General features: G+C 45.1%; 1 protein-coding gene across 2 annotated transcripts; it reads right to left on the reverse strand.

Moving 5' to 3' along the window:
* Positions 1-988: 988 nt before the first annotated feature.
* LOC118796553 (sorting nexin-27-like) lies at positions 989-22,269 on the reverse strand. Of its 2 annotated transcripts, none has more exons than XM_036555497.1 (13): positions 21,820-22,269; positions 17,879-18,110; positions 17,272-17,464; positions 14,897-14,961; positions 13,768-13,872; positions 13,120-13,198; positions 12,520-12,683; positions 10,434-10,523; positions 9,941-10,090; positions 9,029-9,157; positions 8,619-8,678; positions 7,868-7,916; positions 989-5,294 (listed from the first exon to the last, which is right to left on the reverse strand). In XM_036555497.1, the coding sequence occupies exons 1-13, from the start codon at positions 22,140-22,142 to the stop codon at positions 5,227-5,229; spliced, it is 1,707 nt and encodes a 568-aa protein (XP_036411390.1). In that variant the 5' UTR covers positions 22,143-22,269; the 3' UTR covers positions 989-5,226. The 2 variants fall into 2 exon arrangements, with proteins under 2 accessions (XP_036411390.1, XP_036411392.1); XM_036555499.1 differs by having other exon boundaries at positions 7,854-7,916.
* Positions 22,270-23,314: the final 1,045 nt, after the last annotated feature.

Here is a 23,314-nt window from a genome sequence, read left to right on the forward strand (position 1 = left end):
GGGTGCTATGGATTGCAGGTGCCCACCGACCAAACAAATAACACGCAGTAACGCTGACCGAACTGGTGTGGGTGTGTTTGCATGCGTATGTCTGTGTGAAAGCGTGCATCACATGAAAGTGTGCGGGAGTGCAACTGCAAGAGAGCGCGTGTGCGTGTGACAGCTTGGGTATATGTGCATGTGTGGGAGTTGCATCGACAGAGTAAAGCCCAACAGCACTTGAGACCCATCCCCATCACAGACCAGTTGTGAGTGTGACAAACACACAGCACTGCACTGGTGTGAATGCATGAATGAGATGCAATCAGTACGCACCGATGACTCTGTTTAACGAAGTCAGTGGGGCGTTGCAGAAAAATGCTTTTGTTTATCAATCAAGGATGAGAGATCTGGAATAACACGCAGGGGGCATACATTGTGCAAACACAGATGGCAAATTGCAACGAAACTTACACTGTGGATTCTCAGGTGTTTATCCTGTAGTTAGAATGCACACGCATACCAGAGTAATACCCACCTCTAATCCACAATCACTAGAGCGTAGTCTCCAGCCACAGACCAGATCAAGCCTGCTTGCAATGAACCAAAACGGCTTACCACTGAGCCATAAATGAGACCCCATGGTACACACAAGTCCCCGTTTTTCGAACAGAAGGCAATAATGAAAACCCCGTTGTAAAGGGACCTTTGCAAATTGAATCTTATTATTTGTAGCTGCGATGACATATATGCAGGGCCTACATCCCGGGACCCAGGCCACAAATCGTTTTCACCATAATAAGCATAGATAAATATTGGATTGAGTAAAATAGTCATACAATCTTGATGTTGTATAAATATTTGTACATTTCAATATACCTGCATACGAAGTGTACTGTGAAAATATTCAATACTATTAGATGCACTGTGTAATGGATCAGGAATGACAGGACATGAGGAACAGTAAGGCAGAAATCACAGTCTTTATACAGGTGTCTACTCAGCGACAGGACCAGCAAGATAAAGCACGCACTCAAAAGATAAAACACATCTTCTTCAGTTCTCACTCACACGTTCACTGAATATAACCAACAACCCAAAATAAGAAAGACACAACAAAGTCAAAGACCCCTGATGGGCGGAGGAAAAAAAAATGAGCTTTTTTATCTTACTTGGCCGTGGGCTCCTCCTGCTCTCATTTTTACTCACTTTCTCCCATGGTAAATCCAGATTTTGTGTCATAAAATAACAAACAGCGGCATTTTTGCATATGTTGTCACACCTGATCACGGTAAACTGGATTGCTGTGAGATAGGGACTGTATTGTGCTATGCTGAGACTAACTGCACTACCAGGGCCTTAAGATGCACAGAGACTCACAGAAATAGAGGACACGAAATGTGTTTCATCAATAATTCAATTTAATTAAAATAATATGTTACAATTTATTACACTAAGTGACATTATCAAAGTTTTCCAGCGGTGAGCTAGCCTTCACGGTTGGTCTTTTTTTTCCATTTTTTTTGTAAAACTTTTCCCTCGTTTTTAAATGAGTCTTGTTAGTGGAGCTCGACTTAAATGAGAAAATGAAATGCTGCTAATGTCTGCTTTTCCGTTTTTGTTTGCCTGCCCCCCCCCCTCCCCCACCCCCACCAACATAAAGAACAGTAAAAATACTGTGCAATAAGACCTTCTACTTTCTTATAGTTTACTGAAATAAATTAAAATGGGTAATTTCATTCAGAAAGAAAAGGATCATGCCCTCTGCATATAAATGAATACCAATCTTGTCTTTAACCCTCCAGTACTGAACACAGATACTCACACAAAGACATTCATCCGGGCTGCATTGTAATTGCGGCAGAACTAAAGCCCTCTTTACTGAAACACGGTTTAAGAAATTCATTCATCTTGAATGCATAACATTCATATAACAGCAGTTATCCCTCAATGACATTTGTTCATCCAGCCTAGTCTAGCACAAAGGGCGTTCGCTCGTCTCCTTGACGCGGAGTCAAAGACACTGGAGATTCAAACGTGCGGCTTGATTAGCAGGATGGCAATAGCTGGAGTGATTACATCACAGTGTTTCAAAGGGAGGGCAAGAAATAGCACTTCTGACATCACTGCACTACTGGCAAAAGAGAAAAAAAAAAAAAAAAATACCGGCTTCAATATACATTCTGATACATTCTTATACTTTTAGACGGCACAAATGAGACACACCAGAAAGAGCAGTCATATAAAATGCACATCGCTGTAGGACTACAGATGCATCTGGCATCAAATTACATTTTAATGCTCCTCAGTTTTGCTCCTCGGCATCCTGTGGCACAGGCTTGCGTCTGCCTGTTTATCGAAGACGGTCTGATGTCTGACTAAACCCTGCGCCGTTCCGTTTCTTCCTGTTGCTATGACGATAATCCTGAGAGTCATACCACGGCGTACCGTGTTCCACACTGGAGCCCTGGGGACAGAGGTGTGTGTGTGTGTGCGTGGGTTTGGCTCGAAACCCAGCGAATCGGGGGTCACTGCATCCCACATGTCAGCTGGATACGTAGTCTGAGGCACACAAGCCAGCCCACACTTTAATGAAGAATGGTGGATACTGGTTGGGGGGGGGTTCGACCTGGAGAGAGAATGCTCCAATGGGAGGTCGGCATGTAACCACCCCTGCGTTTGCGCTATGTCCTAAAGCGGCCCACTGCGTGGTGTAATGTGGGCACACCGTGTTCAACACAAAAAGGTAGGCCGCAATGACCCAAGTCCAATTACGATCAAAGATGACCAATACTTTCACTGGAAGCCTCCTGTTCATTTCCGCCCAAACATGTCATGATTCACCCGACTACCGTGTTTACAGAACCCACTTCACCGCTGCTCGCAGGTCTCAGACTGACAAGCATTTTACACAAGCAGGGGAAAAGAGTCTACTACAGCCCTGCAGAACCCAGACTGACCACTCCGGCACTACTGAACCTGGGACTAGAGGGCCACTGGGACTTCTGCTCAGGCAAGGAAAACGATTCAACTCATTATGTATTTGATTGAACCAATTCAGTTTCCTCCTCTGTTCTGAGAGTGCCTGTGGTTGAGAGAGGGCTGGAAGACCCTACACTATACTCAGAGTGTCTGTGGCTTAAACAAGGCTGGGAAAACCTACTGGGCTGTAGCCCAGTGATACCAGAAAACAAGGAATAACCATTATATGAACGAGAGGCAAAGCCAAAGCAAGAAGCCACGTGCCAGCACACTTCCATCGGAATGTGACACGATTTGCATTCAGTCTTTTGCACTTACCGTGTATATCCAGTGCCTAGTGTCCGATGGGTTATTTTCCTGTCAGTAACGACTATGGGCAAGAGCAGGGCAAAGTAGAAAAAAACAGAAAAGTTAGCTGTGGAGACTGAATCGTGGCTCAGCCAGGTCATCTTACCATGGATGAGAAATGCTCTGTGGTTGAACCAGCATGATGTGCTTTCCAAAACTCAACCCACTCCAAACTAAGAGTTAAGTAACCTACACTGTGTGTGTTCGCTAGGTAGACTAGTTACCTCGAGGGGGTACAACACTATGAGGTTGGCGAATGATAGCTGGACTACCCAAATCCCCTCACTTCATTGGCCAGTTAGTCTCCTGCAGAGCCACCCTGCTTCCTTCTTCCTCTCTGCTCATCTATCAAGCTGATTATCCCCACAGGACAAATGTCCAGACTCATCCATTCAAGTCTGCTGTCCAATAAGCACATCTGTCTGGACTGCTTATCCAACAGAGGGTCTGTCCAGAACACAGACAGATAACGGGGTAACCACACTTGCCACAAGCGAGCTACTGCACACATGAATAACAGGACACACTGCAGCCTCATACTGTCACGTTTATGAAGCCTTTCCCACAGACAGACATTCAACGACCTGCCTTCAACAGATCAGATAGCTAGACACTAGCTAGACACTCTGCAGCACAGAACACTGTCAGTGAGATACAGATCCCACAGGAGAGATTTCAGTGATTTAGGCCTGAAGACTTCTCTTTCACAACTCAATACATGTACAGAGTGTCGTTGGAGCCCTCTGCTGTGAGCTGCAGGAAGTGTAATTCCCAACAGAAGCTCTCTCTTGTGCTCTTTACTTGCTATTTTATCATTTACATTTTTCTATTCAGAGATGAAAGCATTGCTTTCCTTTTTAATTACTTCTTTCTGATGTCCATTCACTTGTTTGTGTTTATTAGTCTCTAGTCAGATTCAGATCTTGAGAGATCACTCCCTCCCAGCATTTAGTGTATACTGTAAGACGTTTCTGAACAGCACCTTTCTGCTAGATAATCCTGCTAAGTCACCTCAATAAATATTGAGGCAAAAGGTCTTTACTTTGGCTACTACACAAACATAGGAGTTGATGATGAACTACCATTTACTGCGTGTTAATTTAGCAAAAGCATACAAACCGCAAATCATGTTGCAAAAATTACTTGTCAGCAAATACAATTTACGCTACTCATTTTTTAGAGTGTTAGTTTTAATTTAAGAAAAACTTGTTCTAATTCTTTCCTTTAGAATTTCAGCATACTCCCCATCTCCCTCGTCCATTCCTGAATGTTAACATCTCTCAATCCACGCTTTTCTGATTTTCCAGAACCTTGATATATCTCTTTTATGAACTGTCTTTCCCTGCCTTTCACCTCATGAAACTCACATTCTTCCACTTTCTTGAATTCTTTCACATTCTTTCCTAAGCATGTTTCAGAGAGAGAGAACAAGGGCGAGGAACAATGTCTGGATCGACGGCATCAGAGACGTGCCTCCTGAACAAATCAAACTGCAGACGTTGGTCTCCTCCTCCGGGAGTGAAAGACTGATTTTTGCTTCCGCTGACCAATCGTGCTTAAGGATGTCTGTTTCACACTGTGTCAATCGCAACACATGAAAATGTCTCCTCGACGGGCTGCGTTTCCAGTCGTGGTCGGAGTCCAGTCCCATGAAGTGATGTTATGCGTGGAGGATTCTAATGCTGATGAATTCATTTAAAAATCTCAAAGACATTTACTGTATACATCCTTCATACGCTTCTCGTGTGACGTCTGGGTTGGCATTCGAAATCCTTCCGATTTTTCTGTCCGCGTGTTTTTTTTTTTTTTTTCTTCTCCCACCCGTTGGGATCTCCTGCAGGTCTGCGTTGTTTCGATGGTGGCTGTCGCGGTGCGTTGTTGGCTGGATGGGCTCTGGCTGAGGCGTTCTGGCGTTTCTTAGGAGGTGACCATCTCGCTCCCTACGTGCTGCCATCCCTTCTGTGCCTCAACAGCTGGAAGATATTCTGCAACAGAGAGAGAGAGAGAGAGGACACGGGGCACTGTGACAGCTGGGGGCGCTCAGCGGACACCTCACTCGTTGCGAAGGCCAAACGCGAGGCAGTATGACGTAGTGGTAAGGAGCCGGGTTCGTAACCGAAAGGATTCCCTGCTCGGGCACTGCTGCTGTACCCTTGGGCAAGGTACCTAACCCACAACTGTCTCAGTAAATATCCAGCTGTATAAATGGGTAACATTTCAAGCTGTAACCTATGTAAGTTGCTCTGGATAAGAGCGTCTGATAAATGACTGAATGAATGAATAATGTAATGTAAAGATGCTGCAACGGCCGTCTGCACTGACCCACCAAACTGCCTCACAGCACCACAAAACACAACCACGGCCCTCCGAGACGGTCACATCCTCAGCACACATAAACACAAGTCCCACTGCAATCTGCTGTACACGATCAACACTACAGAACCAGCCAAAAGTGTGGACACACCTACTTATAGAAGGTTTCTTCTTTATTTGCACTATTTTACACATTTTAGAATAATACTGAAGACATCAAAACTATGAAATAACACAAATGGAATTATGCAGTGAAGTCAAAACTATCATATTTTATATTCTTCAAAATACCGAAAAAATATTTTTTAGAATTAAAATTTTTTTGGAAAGAAATTCATACATAGGCATCAACTTCACTATCTATATTTATCTAAGAAACAAATTTCAAGCGTCCTAAGCAAGTCTTTAGATCAAATTGCCTCTGAATACGTTTCCTGTTTTCTTTATCGGGTGTGTCCAAACTTTGACTGATACTGTATGTGCTCAATAACCAGTGCACACGGACACAGGGCGCTGATCAGCTAAACACATAGTCAAATGTCACAGCAGTGATGGAACCATATGCTACCTCCTCACAGAGGGCAATGATTCCACAACATAAACACAGCACCACACTGCGCCTCTCTCCCCTCTCCCTCATTCTCTCACTCACTTACGCCTGCTCGCACGCGCGCTCTCAAACACACAACACTCCGGCAGCACGCCACTGCATCCAAACCCCTCAACACACTTGAGAAGCCTCTGAAACACTGCATGCAATCCGGAGTAATTCGCCAAAATGAGATCTTTTCACAGGAAATTGCTGTACATACAAAAGCTGCTCCCCTTGCACATTACTAAAACATGCAGCACATGCAGGCACATATACATTGTAAAAAATACTGCAGCTAGCCCTTTAATAATTCATAACACATATTAAAAAGGTTATTTATACCACTTTGCTCAGTGTGTGCACCAAGGCCACTGTGATGGCACAGGAAATGCTACACAAATACACACTGCTAAACAGGCTTACAAATGCGCATGAACAACAACTATTAACTCAATAATACAGGACCCATATTATAGACAGACAGTTATTATATAACTGCTGTCTGCTGCCAGATCCTGACCACTGCACTACAGAAGCACTGTGCTCCACTTCATGGAAGACTGGCAGCTGCGTCCTCATTAAAATTCAGCCAACAGCACACAAGGAGACTGGCGCAGCCTAACTCCACGCTCGCAAACACCCCAGAAAGCAATGGGACTCACAGGCAGGGTTTTATATATATATGCGAGAGCCCGGGACCATGTTAGGATATGTGAGCAGCAGTGACATTCAGACATGAAGGAGGGAGGAGTGTACTTCCGTCTCTTGTTCTGAGACAGCTCCACCCCCCCCCCCCACTGCTGAGGGGGTCGAGAACTCTCTGTGCCAAAGACCACAACCCGACAGTGGGGCCACTCTCACACAAAGCCCCTCCCTCTCAGAGGATCCCTATATAGCAATAACTACAAGGACGGACTCCGTTTAAGGACTCCGGGATTTTATCAGCTGACCAATAACTCTGGAATGTGAAAAAATGCTAAGCGAGAGAAGGCAGACCATGTGCTCTGTGGGGAAGGGTGGGGGTTTATGGTTCAAACCTCGGAAACAAAGCTGTTCTGAAAATAGCGGCTGTAGCTAAAATACTTCTGCAAAGTGTTCAACTGACTTTAATAAAACACATATTACAGTGCAATTCTGGGGGATCTATCAAAGGGTACTGACTGAACGTCTCTCTTTGTCAGGTGATTCAGGAAGTTTGTGATTGTTAAAGTTAATCATTGATGTGGATCAGATTCTGTACCTTTCATATTCACACTCACATCTCTTCCTGCACTCAAACCAGCCCAGGGCCTCATCTAGAGCAATGATTAACTTTTACTGTGATTCTGGGGGCAGCTTTACAAAGCTATATAACCAGACTGTGAACAAAAAGGGTTCACAGAACTCGCTCACTCTCTCTCTCTCTCAGATGCACACACACGCATGCATGCACATTAAGATAAACACAATGACCAATGACGTGCCGTGTTTCTGTCACAGAAGCTAGCAAAGTCTTACCTCACTATGCATACCATCTTTAGAAATACATATGCATGTACAGACATGCATAACCACATGGACAGATACACATAGACAGACAGACTGACTGACCTATGAGGCCCTGTGCTTCTATCTTTTACAGAGGCTAGCAAAGCCTTACCTTACTACACATACCATCTTTAGTGCAGTTCTTGTTGTCCTTGTCTGTTGCTTCCTCTTCAACCTGACAGGCAGAAGGAAGAAAGGAGGGAAAGAGGGAATTGTCACACAATGGACAAAAGGACAACAGAAAATGAGTCAGTCTCTACTGTAGGTCTATCTGTCATGGCTTCAGTTTTTGAATTCCATAAAAGGTCATTTGGGAGGCCTTTTTTCAAAATGGGGAGGTAGACTGAAGAAAAAAAAAAAATCACCTGGAGTTTTGGGCCATGATGGGATCAGACATGCAAGTACTTTTTAATTTCCTGTTCAAGCCCTGAGTTGTGACACAGACCAGCCTCAAGCGGCCTCAACTAACCTAGGCTGGCAAAGCACACCATCGACTCAGTTTTAACACAACCATCATGCGATGTCTGTAGCTTGGCTCCTGTCGACCAGGGTGTCGAACAAAACCAAACGTCAGGGAACACACCCTGGAAACTCCAGTAAGCTAAAGGGAGTGACAAAGTCCTCCCAACGTTTAGGCCTTTCTTTTACCCAAGGGCAGGCCTTATCAGCAATTCATTAATCAGAGGACAGACAAACGGACACGTGCTGATCCAGCATTTTCACCATGAAGTACAAAGTGCTTTCAATTCAATTCGGTGCCTATTCAAAGAGCTAAATTTCTGATGGGTGAGACACCATATACAAGGGTTTCGAATGTATCCCTCAGCTGCGTCGGAAGGCCTAATGTTTGAGGTAGAGACTAACAGAGGTGTCTTACCTCTTTCCTCCACTTCAGTTCGCAGAAGACCCTCTCGAAACACTCGTGCATGTAGTTGAACTGGGGAGAGACACGGATCAGTAGCATCATTTACATAGCAGTATCACATTAGTATCACAATGCGTTTTGGATTCTGTGATCTAACAACTGATGCATAGTAGTATCCTTGGCTTCCCTTAGTCAGTAACCTGCACAAGTTAACTTGCGGTAGGGCTTGAATAGTGTCATGCTCACACTCATAGGGAGTGCTCTTAGCCTGGTCTGACACTGCTTCTCATTCAACTTGATACACTTCTGTTCTTTGTGCTGGATGTTGCTCTGAGTAAGAGCGTCTGCTAAATGAATGTAATGTAATGTAATGAGTGCTAATCAGCGTTAGCTCCTCGCTGCGGATTTGGTCCTGTACTCACGTATGGAGTGAAGATTTTGACCCAGCGTGGCTTCTTCTCCCCCCTGGCGTACTCGAAGCAGAACGCCATTCCCTCCTCATCCGTGTCCCAACGCTGCATCTCCCCCCACTCAAAGGTGATCACCTGGTTCTGTGAGGAGACAGGACACTCGGTCACCTGACTCGCACACCCACACAGAAAGACGTCACAGGTATCAAATGCAGTTACCCTGTTGTGTGGATGTAATTGATGCGTCACTGATACAGAACTACATTACATTATCGGCATTTTTAGCAAATGCTCTTATTATTTTTTTTCCAATGTTACACATTTATACAGCTGAGGAATTATTACTAGCCATTTACTGAGGAACTTGTGGGTTAAGTAACTTGCCCAAGGGTACAGCAGCAGTGGCCCAGCAGGGAATCAAACCAGCAACCTTTCAGTTACGAGCCCTGCTCCTTAACCACTATGCCACACTGCTGCCCTCACTAAACCACACTCACATCATCCTTCCTCTCTCAATCCCTCGGATCCGTTTACGCAGTAACACTGGAAGAAGACCTTCAAAGCCACCAACCTCATTACTAGTGCCACCTCACACCACCTGTCGGCTTGCCTCTCTCCTTCATCTTACCTTCCCCAGTACAGTGGATAGATGTGATTTCATTTAAGTGGCAGATCCTCTCTCCACATCTCCCTGCCTGCCTTCAGCTGCATCAGCCTGCCCTTCCGACAGTCTCTCTCTTCCCCAAACTCATTTACGCCCCTCCTGCTGCCCTCCCGCTCTCACCACAATCTGTTCCTCCCGTTATCCCTCTCTTCAGTGTCCCTCCATCTAACCCTCCCCTCTCTGCCCCCTACCTCTCCTCCTCCTTTTCATCTATCCTCTACCACTCCCTTGACTCTCACTCTGTTCAACCCCCCCCTCACCTCCAGCGTCCCCTCCTCCGTGCAGGCGTGCAGTTTGAAGTGCCGGGTGCTGATGGCGGTGATGACGTGGCCCTTGCGCCGCGAGTCGCAGGAGCAGTGGGGGAAGAGGATCTCGTTGTAGCCCTCACAGGAGCGCAGCATGCTCAAATACTGCGAGAGGGGGAGAGAGAGAGAGAGAAAGAGAGAGAGAAGAGAGCTGAGCAGCTGCTCCCACCGGAGACACCAAACAGATGCACCGCGACACAGAAAGACAAAGACAGGACCAGACGCTCTAGGGAAACACAGAAACACAGAAACACGAGACACGGGCACGTCCGGCAGCGGTGCCAACACACAGAGACCAGACAGCAGCACGGCTATGGCCTGACAGAGAAGAAAACAAAGCCCAGCAGAGCCAGACGCACACTGACAGAAAGAGAACCCGAGAGGAAAAACAGAAAGAGCAAAGTGAGAAGGCAGAGAGTGAGAGAGAGAGTGAGAAAGCGAGACAAACCATAGCCATCTTTCCCTGCTCGGCCAGTTTCTGCAGCTGGTAAGACTTGTCGTTCACTTTGACGAGTCCCTTTTTCACGTCGTCCAGTGCCTGGGTGAGAGAGGGAGGAAGAAAGAGACTCATGTTTCAGAACAGGCCTCAGAACACCGCGGCAACCGCATACATGCTAACTGTCTCTGCTTTTATTCAGCAGCTTCCACACGCTAGCACTGAGCAGAGAGATAAGGGGGATGGGGGGGTGGGATAAGGGTAGGGAAAACGAGAGGGGGTGAGAAACAGAAAGAGCCTGACAGAGACATGGAGAGAAAGAGAAAGACAGACAGAGTAAGAGAGAGAGAGAGAGAGAGAGAGAGAGAGAGAGAGAGAGAGAGAGAGAGAGAGAGAGAGAGAGAGAGAGAGAGGGGAGAGGGAGAGTAAGAGGGAGAGACAGAATGAAACTAGAGGGAAAAGACAGCATGACGGACAGAGAAATTGCACTACTGGAAAAAACTATTTTAAATCCTATAAATTCCTATACAAACATCCTCGTGAAAAGAATTCATCTGGAACAAAACATAAAGCAGGAAAAACCTGAATCAATCATAATCATAATCAATCATAAATACTTGAATCAATAATCAAGCACAACAAAAGCCCACTGGAAAACTTTTTAAAGTAGATTAGTGGTCTAGAAACAAAAATGCTCAAACACAGTTTGAACTGCAGAGGACCTTACTTAAATTATTCAGTCTGGTACAGACGGGCAGCTTCCATGACATTTGGAAACAAGGGCTTATATCAGCAATTTACTAAAGTGGAGACAAATTCAGGCCTGATTACTTCCGAGGCTGCGTGTGCAGTGCTCTGGGGAGGGTTTTCTGAAGCACTTAAAATGCTCAGATATAATCCTTCCTTCCCCTAACACAGTGTCAGAAGAGTCAAATTTGCATTTTTATAGAACAATGCACTACCAATAATATTCACGAACTACGCACCTTACCAAATGAACATGCACACAGAAAATATAAGACATCATGTGAAAATATTTTTACACGTTTCACCAACTTAATGGAAGCATTCGATTCAATATGGCATGTGGACTTTCATCATAAAATTCAGGAAAGTGGCAGAGGGGATAGCTTATGAGACAATTAATTTGACAGATGTGCAGAGTGAGTGCAGAGCAAAAATTGGCAAAATAAAACCTTGTACTTCCTCTCACGGAGGCATAAACTCAGACACAGCTGAGCGCAAAATTGTTAGATGTGTACATTGGAAATAAGTATGTATGTGTATATGAATTAGTGGTGTTTCTGCAACAATCTACAGCTCCTGTACTCAATCTAAAAACCAGAGAGGATAAATTCAGTTTTGAACAGCCTTAAATTTACACTAACAAACACAAAACACAAACCAGCTCAGAAGGTCGGCACTGCTTCACAACTGCCACAAAATAAGCCATTTAAAATACTCTGGAATACTGGAACAAAGCAACCAAATCCAAAATAAAGCGTGTTTTTATCTGACTGCAAACAGAGAACACACACTGACAGAACATCTCGTCCCTGTCAGACTCACAAAGCAGAGACACATCCTGGCCAAGAACAGGCCTACAGACCACACCCTGGAAATTGAAAAAGGCCGACACAATAAGTCATTGTTGCCAAAAGAGGATTGTATATGCGGTCCCTGCAAGACAGGGGCGGTAGGAAAAGAGTTTTTCCTACATTATGAAAAACACCGAAAAATGTTTAAATATTTTCTCAAATTGGAAATATCTTCATTTTCGTGACAAACAAAAAACTTAAATTCCTGCTAGGGGAAGGACTAAAAGCCCATAGTGGCACAGTATGTCTCAGCCTGCTATATCCTGAGGGAAAACACCCAACATTGACTTATAAATAATATTATTTGTTAATGAATCATTCTGCAAATCTTTTACATTTTGCTGATAATGACAGAGCAAGAGATAGACAGAGAGAAGGGAAAAGAGAGTGAGGGAAAGATGCAGTAGCAGGTGGTAGCTGAGCAGGGACCTCACCATAGTGGAGAGACAAATGGAGGGACTGAAAAAGAAGGAGGGATGGAGAGAGGGAGAGGCACAGACCTGGTGGAAGCAGTAGTGAATGGCCAGCTCGTTGTCGTTGAGCAGCACCTCCTCCTCTGTGGTGAAGAGCCACTTTCGCAGGGTGAGGCAGGTGCCGGGGATGGCCGAGGTGTAGTTCTGCACATACAGCTTGTGGGGGAACTCGTTCGGGGCCAGCTTGCGCACTTTACACACGGACACAGAGGAGACACACTCATCACCTTCATCCAAAACACTGATCAAGCCTAGGTACTAATGCGGGACAGTGTGGAGGTTGGGTCGGGGCACTTTACATGCGGCTTCTACATGGAAACACTGCATTGAAGCCTCCAATACCAGGGCAGGGTGATACATAGAAACTCAAAGGGAAGCTGGGCTGTTCATTAAGAAAATACCTACACTATTACAATTATACCTTTAAGGGCTAAATCTAATTCAAACTTGAAATTGAATCCGTGCATTTCAGGTCAAAATCAAATGAAGTATTAGAAACGAATCCTAGGAACAACGTTTAAGTGGCCATACAAAGCATACATGAAGTGAATGTCCCTTTCATGGCTGCAAGAGGTGTGGCAGGGGTGGGGGTCTCCATCTCCCTCACTGCGGCACACATGTCCTTACCAAAGGAGTGGTTGATGACCTCAAAGAGGGCAAAGTAACTGGCTGTGATGCTGTCCATCCCAATCTTCATCACTACGGCCTGGAAACGGGGAATTAAGACAGAAAAAGAAAAGAGGATGCTTACAGTCATTCCACAGTAGGTGAAAGAAAATTTTACCAACTGTATTTTATAACGCAATCAATTCAAAAGGGGTAGAGTGTAAACAGTAACACTGTTTTGGCCTAATAATAACCTTTATGCAATGTGACACCTGGCACATGATCAATAACTCCTCCAGCGTTGAAAACAATGCTGTGAAACATGCCATTCGGAACAACTGCGGTCGTAACATGAACAGGCACCAACATGTAGCAATGTGTGACAATGCTAATAATGGCAACTGTTCAATGACCACGGGTACTACGAGGATTTGCAGTACATGTTCCGGATTCATACTGTGTCCCAAGGATGCAATATTGATATGGTGTTAACTGTTCAGGTAAGGTTGTATGGAGTACGATGCATGTCCAATACTTCACATGGAAATTAACAATGGATTGCAGTGCCAGGGCTATGAAAACTGGTGATGCTGCTGATCGGTCATGTCCCTGATATTGATGCTGATACTGATTATGATACAGATATGAAAAGCTGGAGGGTGGGTGTACCTGGTACACCTGGTCTGTGGTGCTGTTCTTGCGCACTCTCACAGACACTGTGGTCTTGTCAGGCAGGGCCACCCGCAGTTCCACATCCGTCACGCCATTATAGTTCTGACAGGGATGAAAAGGAGAGAGGAGTCAGGCTCACTTACGTACCAATACTCAGACAGAAGATGGAGTCAGATTCGCACATACACAGAAACGATCAATGCTCAGCCACAGAAACTTGAGAGGCTGGCACCGAGACCAACAAGATGGTACAAGGAAATAAAAATAAAACAAAGCAGTGTTCCCACACTTACCTGCGCAACCTGTTCAAGGACTTTGCAGGTTGTTACAAAGTCCCATCCCCACATTCAAGGACCCATTACAACAGCACAGTACGCTACATCACATCAATAATGCTACAGACCATCAATAAAATATAATATTTAAAAATGATGTGGAAGTATTAAAGGAACACATGAAAAATAGGTAAAAATTGCTTTTCTTGTCAATTTCATCGACCGGCATGCCCGTAAATTCAACAGAAAACTTCACGTGTAATCTTTTGTGCCTTTCACATGTCTTCTTCAAGTAAAAGTAACTGTGATCTACACAGAATACAAAGCAAGAGTAACTTGCCAGCACCATTTGCATAGCGTGCTATATAGCCCACACACTTGCATTGCCTTACAGAGGCACAATTGGACCAATTTGCACAACTTATACATAAGCACTACAGTTTATAACAGCCCGAAAAACTCAGACTGCCTTTTATCCCTGTTCGTCTCATACCTTCTGATGAATGGCCAGCAAGTGTGCTGTAGGTTTCTCAGCTTGTACCAAACAAGAATGTGTGAATAATATAGAACACATAATCTCAAAATGAATTCCACTTAACAGCATGGTTTGTGAGTTATTCAGTAGTTTTCATGAACACAGACAGTTTACAGGTAATGAAGTACTATTCATTGCCTGAGTTCCACTACCACTGAGTAATGCCCAACCGGGCGGACTTTGACAAAGACATAAAAGAAAAAAGAAGATATATGAACACACATACACACACACACACACACAATTATACAAGGGGTGACATCAACAAAGAAAGACGACAAAGACATATACTGTGCAAACACACCAGCAGACTTACTTCATCCGACTCAGACAAGAACTCCTGCATGATGTCACTCTCCCCGATCACTCTCACTGAGCACGCTGAAAAGAAAGAGATAACGTTTACTTAACACACTGCCGATGGAGAGATCACAGCAACTGAACACACTGCAGGGACACAGAGAGATCATCACTCCTGAACACAATGGCGAAAGAGAGAGAGAACAGCCTAACTGAACACACCACAGAGAGAGAGGACGAGATTAATCCAGCTGAAAACACTGGAGAGAGAACCTCAGACAGAACTAAAAACATTTCATTCTTCTTGAACAGTCTACTGACAGAGAGATAAAACCTTAACTGAACACACTGCAGTAAGACTTCTGCCAGGCTACAGCATCCCCATTACAAAAAAGAGGAGGTAAAAACACATGCACCAATGGACACTTTCAGTATGAGCATAACTTCTCAGATTCATGAGCAGTGCGAGCTTGTTCTCAGACTGTACACAGAACCTCATTCATAACATAACTCAAGATGAGCATGTCCAAAGTGCTTCAACAACTTTCAGCCTAAATATAATGTCTGTACACTGCCCATAACAGCACAATATATTAATATATTAAAATAAAGGGGCGTATCTGGAAGAAATGTGGAATTCAGTTTGAATCAATACGTGCGGCCTCAGATGAAACCCAAAGATGAATTCACTTGATTTTAGTTGAGGACATCAACAATAAACAAAAATGAAACCAACTGCATTTACACCTAAGGAGTGTGTAGTCTCATCAGGTCTGAGACAGGGCTGATTAGCTGTCACTGCGTATAACATTTAGCCTTCATTTATTGTTGATGTCCTTTTAAAATGCAAGTGGCACAAAGTGGCAGCTGTGCAAAAAGAAGAGATCAATTTGAACAGAAATGGAGAAGGGCATGGAGGCTACTGCACCAAACTGAAAATGAAAAAGCAAAAGTGAAAGAAAGAAAAAGAAAATACAGAACAAAACACATAAATGACGCATGCATTGCGGCTGCACCTGAAGCCAAGTGTGCTATTCGGATGTGCCAAAACAAGGAGCTTCAAATAGATACATTTTCTAGCCAAGTAAAGGATTTGGTATTCAGACACATTTTGAACAATGGTATTCGTTTTTGGTTCATCCCCATGGCAAGAAACAGAATTTGGAGCGTGATTTGCTCACATCTGTCTGTTCACAGCCAATGGGAGGGAGAGAGGGTGGGCCTTAAACAAAGAGTGAGAGGACTCTCTCACACAATTACTCACACCCTTCTCTCTGCCTCCACGCCACATGCTGTCTCTCACTCAAGCTCAAGATTGTATTGACATTTCTTTGTTCCTCTGTTATTCTGAAATCTTTATTCTTGGTCTTTGCGTGATTTCAAAAAAAAAAAAAATGATAAGGGTTGTGATTTACAACACAGAGCCTAAATCTGTACTGCTCATACCCAGACACCCCTGGAAGCTGACTAATAGTGGCTAACTGCAGCAAGGAGGCCAGCATATAACATGCAGAAGTGAGCCTAAAACTGGATCATTTCACTGACTGGATGAATGTGAGTTTGTTCACCGACATTAATTAATATTACAAAGATTAGTTATTCAATATTCTCTGCCTGATCTTCCTTGCGCATGCTTAATTTTAGGGTATCTTCTAGATATCCGGTGAATTAAGTGAATTGTCGTATTAACCTTTCTTAGAACGCAATACATTGCTACTTAACTTTATCAGATTAGTGTAGAAGATTTTTTTTGCTGATTTACCACTGAGTTCCTCTTGACATCTCTGTCCACTGGGGACTTCCTTCCGCTCAGAGGAATGACATTTTTATTTCTTTATTCCAAGAAATGTTTTTATTTCCAATTCGTAAGATATTAGCGTCTCCTAAATAAGGGAGAGTGGTGGGGTTCTGAACATAGACTGTGTATATAGACTAGTTGTATTTAGGACAACAGTGCAACAATTTACAGACAGTGGCTTCTCTGTAAACCTCTTATATGTTCATACAACACAGGAAGAAAAGACCATACATAAATTACAGAACAGCACATTCCACAATCCACATCTATTAACAATGCACATTTCTTCTGAAGACAGCTGGAAAGTCAATTTGTTTACCCGTGGTGACATTTTAGAGTGCTAAAAGCTTGCCAGCAGAGTAAAATCACTTCAGTGATGAAGGCAGCATGCCGAAATGTATTAATCTTTTGACCTTGTTCTTAGTCAAAAACATTGAGTGTAGATCTTTTATAGAGGCAGTTCTTTGTGACCTGTGCACCACTGTTAACACCACTGTCTTAACAACAGGCTGCAATGAGAGCACAATCCACACCTATTAAATACAATGAACATAAGTTTATTTTATTCATTATTTTATTCAAGAGCCTCCCACCTTTCTCCAGGTACTCCTCCAGACCCCTCCTCCGAGCGTCCAGCTGCTGCTCGGACAGGGAGAAGGGCCACTTCCCCGGGAGCTTGGGGAAGCTGAAGCTGGCGAACTCCCGCTTCAGGTTCTGGTGCAGGATGGCGAACTCGCGGTAGCGTTTCGAGCACAGCTGCCTGCCCGCCATGTACACGTTATACACCTGCACAAAAGGAGACGACACTGTAGGTGCCCACGCACGGCAACGACACAACTGAACCCCATTCCCTTCACGTTCAGAACAATCAAAGTGCAGATGCAAGAGACATAAATATAACTTGAAGGCGCCTCCCTCCTTTCTTATTTTGAGGTATTTACACTTGCAAACAGTGAACAGCTTCCTTTAAACCCTACAGCTAAGGAGCGGTAGATGAAAGAAGAAGAACACAGAGCTGTGAATAACGAGGGAAAACGGGAAAAACAATCAGGCTAAGTAAAGACTGTGCTGACATCAGCATACTTACACAGCACCCTCAAAACCGTGAATACCTCCACCCTCCAGCAACACAGGAGTGGGTGGAGATAACACGAGGGACAGAGAGATAGAGAGAAAGAAAAGAGAGAGATAGAGACTCACTACAAATTTCTCTCCGTTCTGCTCCACGTGCTTGTAGGTGGGCACTGAAATGGGCACAGCCTGCTTGTCGCTGTAGTCATAACAGGACTGGCTGCTCACGTCGTCCCCGGGGTCCAGGCCCTCAGCCTCCAGGGGCGGGACGGAGAGGACAGCTAGCACCAGCTCCTGCTCCCCGGCTCGGATCAGGTCCACCACTTGCTTGTGCGTGGCTCCCTCCACACTCACGCCATTCCTAGACAAGAGAGCGGGAGCCACATATTTACAGGGGGTCAGATTCCAAGAGGGATACTCCTCTGCCCCAAAAACAGGGAATTCACATCAATGGGCTAGTTTATGCTGGGCGTGAGAACAAAACCTTGTTGTAAAAACGGTCAGCTGTGTTTTCAGTACATCGTCTGGGGGAGACCTTTCACTCAAGGGTACAGCATAATAGCTTTGTAGATACCAGTGCTGACCCCACCCAAGTCTGGCCCACTGAGATCACAGATGAACAGCAGATAGGAGGGTGGGGTGACATCTGGCACACTTTTTATTTCTGTTCATCTCAACGACACCAAATAACGATGACTGAAGGGGCCCACACAAAGTCAGAGTGAGCCCGAGGGGGGGTGGGGGGGGGTGGGGGGTGGGTTAAGCACATGACAGAGAGAATCAAAAAAGGGCCAGAGAGGAGAGCTGAGAAAATGAGGAAGGACATAGACGGGGAGAGAGAAAGAGTAAAATGAGAGTAAGCGGGCCAGGGAGACGGAGGGAGAGTGAGAGAGACTGCGTGCCCGAGACAGCGAATGGGAGGGATGCAGGTTAAGAGTTTCCATCCCTGAGGCCCTCAGACAGAATAATTAGTAACAGGGAGAGAAAGAGGAAACGAACAGGGGGGAGAGGGGAATAAAATCAGGCCAGCCCAAGGAAGGGTGGAGAGCTTTCACTTTCGTCGGCCTGCTGTGTCCGGTACTTCCGCCCTGATCCAGGATCAGCTCACTGCGACCCAAGCAAGCAAACAAGTCTTGGCCCAATGATCCAGGAACATTTTTAGGCAGCAGCGCTGCTGCCCTTGCAAAAGAAACATGGCATGTGGAAATATGCAAGTCAAACGAATCACCACAAACTAAGCAGTAACACACTCACATATACATAGTGCTCTAAAACCTAACCAACAGTTACCAACGTGCAAACCAACCAATAACAAACAGCATAACTTCACAAGAAATATGCTTTGGGCTGCCAACCCACATAACACCATTCCAAAGTCACATTAGAAATAACGTGCAAAAGCTGAAATGCTGAAATTTCTTCACTTCCTCTGCTCGAGTTGCAATGTTGCAAGCATGCTGTTGGTCATATGACAGACGAACGTGCACAGCCTTGAAAACTGATGTGTAAGCAGAGAGAGCCGGTGCAGTCTTGGTGTGGACCTCTCTGTTCCTCCTTCTCTCTGCTGCCTGTGCCTCTCCGCATCCGTGGCCCCATCTCACTCCCAGCCTCGGGCAGGCGGCCCTGCTGCTTTGCCAAAAGGCTGAGCTCGCTTGTGATGTCTCCAGCTCCCTGCATCTCTCCGATGCCCCCGCCCAGGCTCACAAGAGTCACGGTGACATCACACAGCCTGACCCTTCTGCTCAGCTACTGGTTGAGTGAGCCGACAAGCACAACATCGGTAGCTAGCCAAGTGCCCAGGATGTATTTTAGAAACAAATCCTTAAGTGTTTTTGGAAGCACTGACAAACCACAGGCCACAACGGCAGTGGCGCTAATTCTGAGGCTGTCCATGAGTGAGGCAGAAAAAGCCAACCCTAGAAAACAGGCTATCCCACAAAAAGACTTCTAGGGATCATTAGCTCTTTTTACAATTACTGGAACCTGTTAATGGACAGTGCAACAATTCCACCCATTGCTATGGTTCCCCTTAGCCACCATGAGCTTATTACCACACTCAGGCACCACAGAACATTATGTGCCTCCCATTCAGTCCGTAAGGGGATACAATGGAAAAGCAACCTGACCCACAATCCATGGTCCCGCTTGCCATTTAAAACTGTGGGAAGGACCCTATTACATCAGATTCCAATTTCTGTGGTGCTACTGTTTTCAAAAATAGCTGGACATCTCTATACATTCATTTCAGACATACTTAAAACTTTGCTAACATGTAAATATTTTATCACACAAAATATTACAACTTCAGTACAGGCGTATATGGCCTACAATGGGTGGAAGACAAAAATGTGAGAGCTCTAACTTGCCTTTGTCACAGGTGTTTGCTGAGCACATAAATAATGCACTGAAATGTTATCTTCCCCGCACACTACCCCACTCTCGCCTTTTCATCACGACAGTTGAGCCCTGATCTGAGAGAAAGCACAGACCTTTACAGTGAGAGTGCATACAGGAGTCCCCAAACAGAACCATTTTATACCCAGTTATGATGTGATATCCTCGGGTTAACTGCCTTTGCTGTGCATATCCAGGGCCATCATCCACTGTTACCGTTTTACTCGTAACAACATGTGGTTTACCTAACTTTTGTTGCATGGAATTCTCCACACCCAAAACCTTTGCAAGTCATTTCCAAACTTCCTGTTTTAGAAAGTTTTTGTACTTGTCAGGATATGTATATAGGTCAAACCTCAGCTTTGTTTTATGTGTTCACGTACAGCCCTTGCTGTGTTGAGAAGGCTCCGTAAAAACAGCACCGCCGCTGAATGATTTTTTCGTATCACAATGCCCGATTGAGACTGTGCGATGGGTAAGCAACCCCTTCCCTCTTGTGCAACAACCCTGCCGATTTTCAGAACACCTCCAAAAATTTTTACTGAGGCATCGGTGGTACGACGTGAATCAATACACGTGATAATTAAACGAACTGACAGCAGTGTTCGGGGTGTGATATCGCGATATGAGTGGTATCGAGCTGCTGCAGCACGTTCAATAACCCCACTCCTCAGATGATGCGCATACAGCGCCAGCCGAAATTAACACCTGTCAAAGTGGACCGGATCCTTTCAAACACAAAGGATCCTTGCACCAATGTGATTTCACGCGTCATATCAGTCAAACCATTACCCTTTCATGTCCGCTTATTAGTACTCTGGTTGCGTCTCCTCTTAACAGCAACCTAGAATCCAGCATAGACAGACGCGCACAGCTTTCCTTTTTACCAAAATAGACCTGATACTGGCTTTGCGTGTCGCTGCAGCAAACCCAGTCTGCTGACTGGTTAGCAAGTCAGCTATCTCCACAACTCAAGGCAACCAAACTGCACAGCTACTAACGCATATGCAACACTACGAATTTGTAACAAGCTACCCAAGTAATCTAAACCCAGGAGCAAGACTAATTCTGCAACCGAGCTGGCCAACAAGTCAACGCGTTAACTAGCAACTGTAGTAAGAAAACTATTGCCATTAACTACCCAGGTAGCTAGCAGTAGCAGTAGCTAAAGCTTATAGCAAACAAGCTTATTATAGAAATCTACATGGTATTCGGTAGCTAGGTGCTGTGACTAACGACATATTGGTCACTTGCGCTAGTTACCGTGCGAATATAGCTACCCACCTAACGTTAGGTAGTTAGGTAATTGTTTTTCTAGAAGTTTCTAACTAACTTGCAGGCAGCTCGTTAACATACTGATAGAGTAGCTTCACAACAGTCGCATCGACAAATTCTGGGGGAGACCTTGTCCGATTTCTAGCTATTCCACCGGTTTATCTCATTTCATTGATGACAGTTGATAGATTGGTTAGCTAGCTGGCGTTAAGTACTAACCTAGCCAGCAGTTATACACAGTTAGAGAACGTAGTGCTTTTCACACAACAAATAAACTACGTTGACGTTGGCTACCACTTGATAACTCAGCTAGCGAGCTAGCAAACATCAGAGGGGTAACGTTGGCTAGTAAATCATCGTCAATAGACTGGTCCACCTCGCAAGACGACTTGTCAACCTACACTTCAAGAATCCGGTCACCCTTCACGATACCAGCTCGGTCTGCTGCTCCTCCGGGCAAAACCGCGCTGACGTGCTGAAGAGGGGCATACAATTCCCCGTTGATGCTCCTTAGCTGTCCTCCTTCACTGACTTGTCCCCGAACATTGAAACCGTAGCCCGATTCCGACTTCACAATCCTAACCACCCGCGGGCCTGATGTAACCATGGGAGCAGACTGGCCTCCGGCACCGCCTGCCGAACCAAATCCGGATCCGTTTCGAGACGACGGGGGAACCAGCGAACGGGGCGCCGGACGTATTTCGTCTCCCTCTACGTTCGCCATCTTTTCTGTTTTTCCCCCCTTCACTTGGTCACTCTTTCCAGCACAACATTGAATACGCGACGAAGATCCGTCAGTGGCCAGTACTGTTGATCCGCCCCACCATCACAAGACACCCCCTTTCACCCCCCCTCGCTTCTGTCACATGACGTAAGAACGTAAAAGATCGCGGGATTCGTCGTTGGCATCCCCTCCCCCAAAGTTGGAACGGAGATCTGATTGGACGGTACATCTCTGGAGGCACTCTTCTCCGATTGGTCGAGGACTAGGCTCTGGTCAAAAACCACTTAGCACTGCGCAGTATGTATTAGACAAGGCACTTGCACAGAATGGATGGTAAGGTGGTTGTAATACTCATGGAAAGAAATTAGGTTGAAGTAAAAACAAAACGGAAAACATTATAGAGCCATATGGAGGCAGTGGCGTGCAGGAAATAGGCTGAAGTAATGAATTCAAGAATTTCTTCCTGCATCCGAAAAGTCGTAAGGGATGAACTTGACCCTGGTTGGCGTTGCATTTCAGCTCCGCACATTGGAGCACAAGTCCCTGAAGAAACTCACCACAGCTAGTTGTTGCATGCCCATTATATGTTATGATATGTATATCTGCGGTCTCTGAAAGTAGGCAAACATGAAACAGACACAGCTGAATGTACTGTAAAATTGGAGACAGAAATAGCACAGGAAATCAATTTCTCTTTTTGGCTAGAGAACCACTGACAACCATGACAGGCTTAAAATGCTCTGCACAGGGTGAAAAGAGGAAACTACCAACATGCACCACGAACATATAAAGACCTCACTCAGACTATCGTTATGAGTAACGGCATTACTACAGATGCTCTGTTGTGTTTACTAAGATGTCCAGTTCTTCCCTTCTATCCCTTTTGTCCTTCATCTAGGAGGTTCCAGTTGGTAACGGGAGGTTCTGGTTCTCTCTGTTCCTATGCATGCCCGTGGATGATCTGTTTTAGATATACCCATTCAAGAGTGATCGTAGTGAGCCAGGAAATCAGAACAATGCTCACTTGAGCGGTAGCAGAGACCGAATTTCCAGCGTGGAGCACTGAGCTGACTCCCTATATTAACAGTCAGTGGCATTATGATATTAGCCATGAATTACGCTTGCAGTGCCCCTGCACTAGGAATGTATGAAGGTCTGTGTTGCTGGCTGCT

Source organism: Megalops cyprinoides, chromosome 21, assembly GCF_013368585.1.
Source record: "Megalops cyprinoides isolate fMegCyp1 chromosome 21, fMegCyp1.pri, whole genome shotgun sequence".
In the NCBI taxonomy this organism is placed as follows: Eukaryota; Metazoa; Chordata; class Actinopteri; order Elopiformes; family Megalopidae; genus Megalops; species Megalops cyprinoides.

Coding starts and splice junctions, on each gene's coding strand:
- LOC118796553 (XM_036555497.1), bottom strand. CDS start 22,142: ATGGCGAACGTAGAGGGAGACGAAATACGTCCGGCGCCCCGTTCGCTG. Junction 13,873..14,896: donor TCTTGTCTGAGTCGGATGAA/GTAAGTCTGCTG, acceptor CATCCCTGTCAG/AACTATAATGGCGTGACGGA. Junction 9,158..9,940: donor CGGAGGAGGGGACGCTGGAG/GTGAGGGGGGGG, acceptor GTCTCCTCACAG/AACCAGGTGATCACCTTTGA.